At 28.2% G+C, this 11423-nt stretch overlaps 1 protein-coding gene across 3 annotated transcripts in view; it reads left to right on the top strand.

Moving 5' to 3' along the window:
* LOC108688190 (fatty acid hydroxylase domain-containing protein 2) overlaps window positions 1–6644 on the top strand; it is a 20064-nt gene extending 13420 nt beyond the window's left edge. For all 3 annotated transcript variants that reach the window (XM_018194342.1, XM_018194341.1, XM_018194340.1), the window contains 5 exons: window positions 81–210; window positions 2862–2965; window positions 3319–3646; window positions 5824–6096; window positions 6318–6644. In XM_018194342.1, the coding sequence (XP_018049831.1) occupies window positions 81–210; window positions 2862–2965; window positions 3319–3646; window positions 5824–6096; window positions 6318–6477 (995 nt within the window). In that variant the 3' untranslated portion in view covers window positions 6478–6644. The remainder of the gene's footprint in view (window positions 1–80; window positions 211–2861; window positions 2966–3318; window positions 3647–5823; window positions 6097–6317) is intronic.
* Window positions 6645–11423: the final 4779 nt, after the last annotated feature.

Below are 11423 nucleotides of genomic sequence, written 5' to 3'. Positions count from 1 at the left end.
ATATATATATATATATATATATTTCACTCTTTTACATTTTATTTAAGATAATTCAATAATTGGTTTATCATTGTTTGCAGCAACCCCCGCTATTGGCGATGCCTCGAAGAATCAAACTCCACCAACACTTCTTTCAAGTTTAAGAAGTGTACTTTTCGTTATTGGAACTGTGGTAGTCGGATTCGCTGCTTTTTGCAATTCTCTGACATGGTAATGCAATACGTCATTTCTGCTTTACGATTCGCATAAACAGAGTTATAATTAAGTTTTTCTCTTAGCTCTTTTTTTATTCTCGATTGGTTAAATGTAAACTTTAATAAAATGAAACGTAGGTAAAATTTTCCTTTTACACAGTCAGCTCCAAAAGATCTCCAACTGATTTTGACCTTGACTTTGACCCTTAAGGAGATCAAGGTCACTGATCTTTTCTGTCATTTGTTATTTATTAAAAAGTTATTAAAACAATTTTTATGCGGCCTTGTTAAGAAATACACAACTTTCCACGCGAAGCAAGGTCTATCTCCACCTCTCTCTGTCAAGAGAAAATACTACTGAAATATGTATCTTGTATTCGAAAATTACTTACTATTTTTAAAAATTGGTTTGTTCATAACTTTTTAATGAATAACGTTCGACGGAAAAAATTAGTGATCTGGATCTCCTTAAGGATCAAAGTCAAGATCAAGAACAATTGAAGGTCATTTGGGGTTGACTGTGTTAAGGTTGTGAAAGTTTTACCGAAAGGTATTAAAAAAATGAAAAAATGTTTAACTCAAAAAATTTAGCTATGAATCAAATATAACATTTAACAATTTATAATTTATTATATTATTAATTCTATATTTAACATTATATTATTAACTTTTATGCAATTTTATTTTACTTATAGTGTTTCTTGATTTCTTTTTTTACACTGTTCTTACTTATCTATTTAATCACGCATATATAAAACAAAAAGTAAAAGTATGATTATTAGGTATATAAATTTATTCAGTGCCTTGAACTTTATCTCTTATTATAATATATATACTATTTTAATAAATTCGAAAATTTTAATATACTTTTTGTGGAATTAAAATGTTGTTAATGCGTTCACAAATATTTTTTTACAAGGTGGAGCCAACAATATATTTTTAAAAAACAACAATTGAATTGAAAGGCGTCGATAAAATGTATTTAAGATATTATATTTTAACTAAAAACTACCGCTAAAATTATTTGCTGTCATTAAAGTTCCAATATTTATGCAATATTTGTAAAAAATAGCATCAGATTTTATAATGAGATTTTAATGAATGTCAAGAATGTCATGATCAACTTTGAAAACTGGTAATGGAAAATTACAGCAACTGGATGAGAACTCTGTACAGATACAAGAAGATCTCTTGCAGCTTAGAGTCGCTTGTTAGATATCCGTTTGACTGCAACAACTGAGAAAAATTTAAAAAAAGGATATGTAGATGGATTCCGTATACTAAAGATGAAGACAATTAACGAATGATGATATAGAGCCATAATTTTATTTATTCAGAAAAGAACAGATAGATTTCTTATATAATGGATGTTGAAATATGGATTATATGACAATTCTAAACATAAAAAATCTTCGGTAGATTCGGCCAATTGACGACAGCTAATTATCTAAGTATCAGTAGAATAATAGATCGCAATGTTAAAATAACGTTAAAATGAATTGTGAGTCATCAAAAAATAACTTTTAATAATTATTTTCAAGCCATTTTTACATTTTTTGATGTTATGATCACTGTTTGTTCTCAAAAATCAATATCCATGCTAAGGAATATTGCGTGTTTGAAGACATGGCAATAAGACATACTCTAAACTGCTAAATTTAGGTGAAATGATCACAGTAGATCTTTGCCAATCACTGTAATAAATCTCTGTCAATAACATATCATCAATTTGAACAATGAGTTGAAGAAAAAAAAAATTGTTTTGCATGTTTCAAAGAAACCACAAAGTGATCCTCGATAACTCATAAAGTGATTAAGGATATCATATTCTTAAGAGTGTTAATTTTTTTTCACATTTTTTGGCTTATTTACAGACATATTCTGTATTCTTTAGAATTACCATTTATTTTAATCGCTATAACATCTGTAGCTCAATTTTTCGTGACAGTTCAAGACATTGTTGTTAAACAACTTTTTTTATGAATATATATCTGCAGATAACAATATAACCCATACGCCACAGATGCCTTCAAAAGACGCTCTAAAGATCTAAAGACGTTTCCAGAATGTCTCTTAAATAAAGTGTATGGAAACAATATCGGTATTATCAAGAATTATAGAACATTATAAGAGTTACAGAATCGGAATATAGTATTGATATACATTTCACATTGAAAATGTTTAGATATCGTCTCGAAACTGCTAAGTTTTTATCATGATAGAATTCGGAATCCATTAAACATTTATAAAAAGTTCGATTCGTATTCCCAATGTGCCGAATATTCCGACACAGTGTAAGAATATAAATCATAGAATATATAAATATCGATGAAGATTACTCTATTTTTTTTTATAAATAAATTTTCAACTGAATTAATTTGAGTACCTAATTTTTCTAATATTATATGAGAAAAATAATCAGATCTTGATCGTAGATCAAGAAAGAAGAGCAAATAATTTTTTTTAATCTGATGTAAAACATATTAGAAGATAACAAATTAAATTTTTTGTTTCCATATGTTTATATGTATATATAACCACCCAAACATAAATCCAGCATTGCGTGAAAAAATTGTTTATATTTGTAAAACTAAATAAATTATCTTAGTTTTAATTGAGAAATTTATTAATTTTTTTTAGATTTTATTAACGAAAAAAAAATTTCAGGCATTTACAAAGATTCTGGGGTGCATCCGGAGACTTCTGGCAAGCTCAGTGGGACAAAATTTTGGATAAATTTGGAGATGATCCTGTTACGCTATGGGTTTACGGTAAATTCAAGATACACTTTAGAATTAATCTTTATAAATTCAAAGATATATGAGAATAACTCCTTAATATCTTACGTTTTAATATAAAATTATAGATAAACGTATAGACTAACGTAAAGAATACGTAAAGATTTCCGTATTGTTAATCGCTGCGCGTGTCTTAACGCCAAGGCACTACCATATGTGTCTCCTGATTTTGATAAATTCTTTAACTAATTCAAATTTAATATTTTTTGAAATATTATAAATAATAATTGCAGGATTTTTATAAATTTAAAATTTTTGAAAACAATTGAATTCTTATGGAATATCTTGATGATATTGGATATAAAGGATATATTACTATATTGCAGGATCCTTAATATTAACGATCGCGGTTTACTGGATCGTCGGTGGAATTTACATTATCCTAGACATCACCAACCGGCCAGCGGTGCTGCGCAGATACAAAATACAGCCCGGTACAAACGAGCCAGTGGACAAAAGGGAGTTATGCAAAGTGATCGCTCAAGTACTGTTCAATCAGATCGTCGTCGGCTTACCTATTATGTATCTCGGCTATTACTTCATGGAATGGCGCGGTTATCCCCCGGTGCGCGAGCTACCAACGTTTCACTGGGTGCTCGCCGAGATCGCGATTCATATACTATGCGAGGAGATTGGCTTTTATTACTCGCACAGGTACATCCTGCTTAAACAATCCAGAAACTTATACATAATGACAAATTTTACATTTGAAATTGTCAATTTTATTGACTGATATCTGATGAACCGACAGAAAAAAAATATTATACTTGATAAATTTAAGTATGGAAATATTAATAGATCAAGATTATATCAGAAATAAATATTATATTACTTTTATAAATCTTATATTACTTGAGTTAATTAAAAAGAAAAAAATTAATATATATATATTAATACAAAATTGAATGATGTTACCAGTGTGTGCTAAGCAGATGAAAAGAACACGCACTTAAGTTATATACATATATTTTATATTTATATTTATATTTATATTTAAATTCTGTTAATAACGTCTATTTTAATTTATGAATCTAAAAAAGTTATTACGTTTTTTTTAAAAGGAAAAAAAATTTATATTATTACATTGAAAATATTTCTGAAGATAAAATTCAGACAGTACATTTATGTTAATCTCGCGATTTCTGATATTTTGCTAATATGTCTTGATATTAATTTTAATTTCAGTTTATTTTCTGATATATATCGTATTAACACGTAATGCTAAACTATTATTTTTTTTATGTCGGCAATTTCTGTCAAAGCTACATTTGTTCCATATTATGAAAACTTGCTTATTTTCTACTAATTGAAACAGCAAATATAATCGGTTGTTATCTGCTAATAACATAATATGCAAGCACACATTTGTAATACATGTTCTTGACATATCTCCTGCTAAATATTATTATTGTCCATCAGACAAAAATTTCCTGCTAAATATATTGGATTGTCCGGAAAGTTCGTGCCGATTTTTGGTAGATGGAGTAAGGACAGGTCTGAATATATCATTGAAAACAAATGACATGCGTACATATCAAAAAAGACAGTATTTCAGGCATACTTGAAAAAAAATTTAGTTGTGAAAATTTTTATCAGTTTTATACGACTTTGAATATGGAAAAAAACAAAGTGCATTTTAGACATTTAATGCTTTTCTTTTACCGGAAAAACAAAAATGCCAAACAAGCGGCAAACAAGATATGCGCTGTTTATGGCGAAAGTGCTGTAGCTGAAAAAATTGTGCGAAAGTACTTTGCTAGGTTTAAAGCTGATGATTTCAACCTTGAAGATCAAGAACGGCCGGGTAGGCCCTCCACCACAGATGAAGATCAGATTAAAACACTGATCGAGAATAACCCACGCTATATGATAACGTAAATTAGCAGAAATGTTGAATATGTCAAAATCCACCATCCACGAGCATTTTGTGAAACTTGGCTACTTAAACCGTTTTGATGTATGGGTTCCCTACGGAACCCATTTCTCCTTTAACGGAGAAAAATCTGATGGATCGCATTTCTATTTGTGACTCTATAAACGCAACGAGGAGACATTTTTGAAGCGAGTAGTGACGGGGGATGGATCATTTATAATAATTGTTGCGAAAAAGATCTTGGGAAAAGCGGAATGAATCACCTTTAGCCATCCCAAAAGCCTCTTTATCCAAAGAAGATCATACTCTATGTCTGGTGGGATTGGAAAGGGATCTTGTATTATGAGCTTTTACCAAACAACGAGACGATAAATTCAGAGAAGTATTGTTCCCAATTAGACGAATTGAAAACAGCAATTGAACCAAAACGTCCAGAAATAGCGAATCGGAAGGGCGTCGTGTTTTATCAGGACAATGCGCGGCCTTATGTGTCTTTGATAACTCGACAAAAATTGTTGGAGCTCGGTTGGGATGTTCTATTCCATCCATCATATTCACCAGACCTCGCACCCTCTGATTTCCACTTATTTTCATTTATTTCGATCATTACAAAATTCCCTTAATGGAAAAAGCTTCAACTCTTTGGTTGAGATAAAAAATCACTTAGAAAAGTTTTTCGCTGAAAAATCTGAGAGATTCTGGAAGGATGGAATTTTCAAGTTGCCTGAAAGATGGAGAAAGGTTGTAAAACAGAATGGCACCTATATAATTTAATAAATGTATACTAAAATTTAAATCTTCTGTGTTTCAATTTTCCTTCAAAATCGGCATGAACTTTCTGGACAATCCAATAATTGTTCATCTTTTATTAATCTTTTACATCCAGATATTGTTAAATATACAAACATATCAAACACAAATAATTAAACCAATGATCATTAATGAACATTTTTTGCAGATTTCTTCATAAGCGTTCCCTATACAAATATATACATAAACAACATCACGAATGGACTGCTCCCATAGCTGTGACTGCTTTGTATTGCCATCCCTTGGAAAATATTGGATCGAATCTACTTCCACCTTTCTTAGGTGTATTCATCATGGGCTCCCATGTAGCCACTGCTTGGATTTGGTTCTCGCTTGCGATTCTTTCGACGTTGAATGCACATTCCGGATATCATTTACCATTTTTCCCATCGCCGGAAGCACATGATTTCCATCATTTAAAGTAATGCAAACCTTATTAATATCTTTTTAATTTTAAATCACATTAAAATGATTTCGTTTTATTTATTCTATTATAATGCTTAAAACAGATTTTGATAACGTAATAAAATATGATGTTTATACTGAATTTAACATTAAAAAAAATCAAGATTTATAATTATTTGATTATACAATCAGTTTATAATTGCTACATGAATGCTAATGACTAATGAATATTTTTAGGTTTAACCAATGCTATGGTGTGCTCGGCGTTTTAGATCGCATCCACGGTACCGATACACAATTCCGTAATTCGCGGAATTACACACGACACATAATGATGCTTAGTCTTATACCGCCCAGGGAAGCTTTCCCAGATGAGGCAAAGTACAAGTCAAAGTAAAGGGACCCTTCGATAATTCTATATGAAAGTTCTCTAATCTCTGAAGAAAAAAATCTATTCGCGTTGAATGCAATATTTCTGCAGCGATGACCGAGTCGAAAACAATAGATAAATAATAAATATAATCAATTTTATCTGGCTGGATATTGACAAGCTTTCTAAAAAAAAAATTGAATTAATTTAAATAAATGCGTTTTCGATCGATCCTTTTTGTAATCAATCTCAAATATCTATTTTCGAGAATTCATTTAAACACAATTTACTTTTATTTCTATGAAGAATATTTTATAAAGAATAGATCCCGCTTCTTAATATTAGATTAAATGTTGGTATTCAGAGAGATATCCTTTTTGAATCAATTTTTCTTTATTTATTTCTGTGTCAAAGTTTGAAATTTTATATCTTTTTGGAAATTAATTTAGTGTGTCATGTAGCGCAATATTTTAATTTACTGATTAAAGGATTCTCGTGAAAGAAACTCGGCTCTCCGCTCATTGATCTAGTGATAATGATTGTGTATATACAAATGCCATTCAAGGTTGGACTGAATAGAAAAAAATAGTAAAATGTTTAAGGCGTGAAAATTGAATTTATACTTTAAAACTATTATAATAAGATAATAAAATTATTAATAAGATCAAAGTTGATTTTACTTTAACAAAATAGATTTTCTAAATGTTGATTAGATTGTTTATATTAAATAATTTATATTATTTATTTTTAAAAGTCTTCAGTAAAGCTCTCAATTTTCGAATTTATCCAGACAACAAACGCATGTTCAAAACTGAGACGTAAAATGTCTTATTTAAAGATTCATTAAAAGATATCTAAGAAATGATGTCTTAATGATCTTTAAGACGTCTTATATTCCGATTTTTGACATGAGTGCTCTCTAAGTATACATATATTAGATTGATTCATAAATAAGTTTCGTTGCATGTAATAATTTATCTTTTCTGAAAATCTTAAGTTCTAATTTCATCTCTAATAAGTTCCTCAATCGTAAATCCTTAGATATATATTGGGTTGTCCGGAAAGTTCGTGCCGATTTTGAAGGAAAATTGAAACGCAGAAGATTTAAATTTTTAATTTCATTTATTAAATTTAAATCTTTTACGGCAACTTTCCGGACAACCCAATATTTATGTATATATTAATGTATTTATAACTATGCATATCGTCTTATAAAATTGCGAAAGTAAAATCTTAAAATAGAAGATTTGAAAGTATATGTATGTACATCACATAATGCCTTGAAAATTTAAACAAGAAAAATGCTGTTGTAATAAAAAAAATTTAAATTACATATGGTGAAAGTGTCATAACAGATCAAGCAGGACAAAAGTGGTTTGTGAAGTTTTTCTTCAAAGAGAAACTTCAAAAACCATAGATAAATCATTCCGATTTCAATAATGTTTTCAAATTATTATGCAAAATCCACATTATATAATAGACCACGAAAAGTAGAGATACATTACTTGTCATATCAAAAAAAATCTGATAAAAAAAATACAATTTATTTATGAATCAACCCAATACTTTAGTATGTATACAATACAAAATTATACTATAAATTCATTTTCTTAAAATTATATATGTGATTGTATATGCTAAATATAAAATTTTCTAATAATTATTTCTTGAATTTTTCTTTCAGTTCGACCTTGGCGCCATTCGTACTTTTCTATAATATTTGTAGAAATTATATTGTTAAAAATATGTATTGTGTATTTAAGCTATATATTTATGCACAAGTTCTTACATTAAGTTTAATAGTGTAATATATTTTATATTTTTCTGAAGCTTCTTCGATACAATCGAATTAAAAAGTTTATATTTTTTATAATGATGAAAAAGATAAAATTAAAATAAAAATTAAATATATTATTATTATTATTCTAAAATTTCTGTTTTTTAAATTCTCATTCTAATTGATATTTCAAATTATTTTTGTAGTATTTTAGTATACTGCATTGTAATGAAGTATATTGCATTGTAATGAAAGCTTCAGAACAAATAATTTAATAACATTTATGATGTGAAAATAACTATTTTTATATTTAGTTCTATAGACCGAGCGCAGGCATTAGCTTGATTTAGATTTAATCTCAAATGAGATCTAAATAATTGTACTTCTTTAAAATAAATATAACTTACTAGAATATTAGAAAACGACGTTAGAGATTTGGATTTCTCTTTACATTGAGAGAAAAGTATGTTGAATATATTGATTATATAGATTATATAGAGATAGAGATATTGATTATATAGATAGAGATAAACGTACACATATGTATAACACCAATAATTTTATCTGAATAACAATGAATCTTTTTTTTTGTCATAAAATGTTTTCACGACATTCTGTATTGAGAAAGAACTCTATTTATGGAAACTAAATCAAAAACAGAACCATATATCCTAATTTGTTTTATTTTATTAACTATTTTTGTTAAAATTTTTGTTAAAATTTTGAATCATATTTGACAAAATTTTATCGCAGTATTCTTGAAGAACTTAAAAAGATTCAAAGAAAAAAATATATGTATAAAGTTATTATTTGAAAATCATAGATCATTGAAGATTAATGTTTGAGTACGCAGATGTGTAAAGCGTACACATACATATGTAAAACAGATAAAGCTCTCTTTCTGCATTGTGATCATTCATCGAGTTTAAAGTCTGACGCACAATTGAAGCACGGGCAATAGAAACAGAGTATATGAAACATTCTATGAAAAACCGTGTATTCTGATATACACGGATTCTAGTAGGTTGAAATTTGTTATTTCGTGTTCCTATTGTCTATGCTCTTCAATATTGTGTTTCAGGCTCAAGGTTTTTTACTAATTGTCATGGTCATATTGAATTATAATGCCATAAGCGAAAAATGAAACACTGAGGTTTTTTGCATGTCATTTGTAATTAAAGAGAATTTATATAAAACAAAATGATGAAATTGCTTTAAAATACTTATAAAAATACTTTATTTTTATGCCTATTTTTACCTTGAGTCAGTAAATAATCATAAAAGGCATGTTAAATAAAAATAGGCTTTTAAAAAATCTATTTTATTATATGTATTTTAAAAACCTAACTATTATATGTATTTCATTGCCTTTTATGATTATTTATTGATTGTCAAAGAGAACGTATACAAAAATGGGTCACGAACAAGTGAAGTTTTTACAAGTGTCTTAAAGCGATCTCATTATTTCGATTTATTTAAATTTTCTTTATTTATAAATGCCATGCAAGAAACTTTTTCACTTATAACGTCATGATCTAATATGACCGTGGTGACTAGTTAGGAGCATAGACTTTTATAATATACACTAGGCCGTTAATGACAGTAACTTCATTATTTACCATATTTGATATTGTAGGGTTTCCCAAAAATGTGGAAATTCTATAATAATTTTTGTAAAACGAAAATATCGAAAAATCATTCCAGACGAGGGCGAAATGATGATCCTGATTAATGTCAAATACAAGAAATTTCCATCTTTGTATGGCCACTGTTTTGAATGGAATCGTTCATAACAATTATCATCATTTTGCTCATCATCAAATAGCCCCGACTAACTCGAACAAATTTTAAGATTTATTCTCATTGATCAAACCTGAACATAACTCTTCATCGACACGATGAACAGAGAGGACGTGCCATTTGCCACTGGGACAAAAATAATATTTTGAAATAATGAAACATAAATTTCACCATTTTCCAATATCTTCGTTTTTTTACAAAAATTATTACATTATTTATATACTTTTGAGAAAACTTTGTAAATGAGTGACATAAAAGATCATGTGATAAGGCCGATGAACTGTTATTGGCCGATATAACAGTATGTTAGATCTATGTAATTAATATATATATATATATATATATACCAGTGTCCTCCAATATCTTTTAATATCGCACATGCGCATGATTCAGTATGTACATGCATACTTTTGAGAGCCATATATTTGAGACATTTGAAATAACTAGACAAGTTAGCGATCTAATGTATATAATAAAAGTCTGTAGTCAGAAGCCATAAGGTTCGTATTTAACATGTATTATTACCGTTACTGAATTTATATACCTATATGATAAGCTTATTAATAAAATCTTTACAAACATCATTTTCTTTCTTTTTCTCACTTTCTTTATTTCTCAATATGAAATCTTCATGAGATGATGTACATCATTTTAATAGGTGCACGAAATGATGTAAACGTGCGATTTGCAAATATATATATATATATTTTTTTTATAACAATATGAATATTTTTCTTTTACATAGATATAGTACAAAAATAATTATTATTATTGCTTTTTTTATCGTGTATATTTAATAAAATATAGACTTTCGAAGGCTTAAAATGCAATTTGCTTTTAAAAATTGCAATCTCAAAAGGTCTTATAAATTGAATAATTTTTTACAAATTATTGGCTATCATATTTACATAGTGAGACGATATTTCAATGATATCCTGCGCATATATGGCAATTATATAAAATATCCTAGATGAATTTATAAATGGATTAAACATTTGTAAATTATCCCGCAAAAAAAAAACAATCTTACAGATGCAAACAAAAAAATGCAACTAACAAACTTACAGTATATAAATCGAGTAACTCTTTGGTAAAATTTGTGTACAATATCGCATTTCATAGGTCTAACTTTTCTTTATAAACTACAATTTTTGCAGAAAAGATCGTGCACAATACTATTCGTTGAGAGAGCACTTCCAAAGCACAATACAATTCAATTAAATCGTTTTGAGTTTATATAAATTTAATTATTATTGTCAGATTTGGCAACTGGACCCTCTGTAAATCTTCTTTATATTCTCTAATACAAGAGGTGGCATCAAATGCGACATGTACATTTATATACAAAAGAAAGGAAAAATCGTCTTGAAAAGACATACAACATTTATACAAAAAT

Source organism: Atta colombica, unplaced genomic scaffold (genome assembly GCF_001594045.1).
Source record: "Atta colombica isolate Treedump-2 unplaced genomic scaffold, Acol1.0 scaffold226, whole genome shotgun sequence".
Classification (NCBI taxonomy): Eukaryota; Metazoa; Arthropoda; class Insecta; order Hymenoptera; family Formicidae; genus Atta; species Atta colombica.
This window is presented reverse-complemented; position numbering and strand designations above follow the sequence as displayed.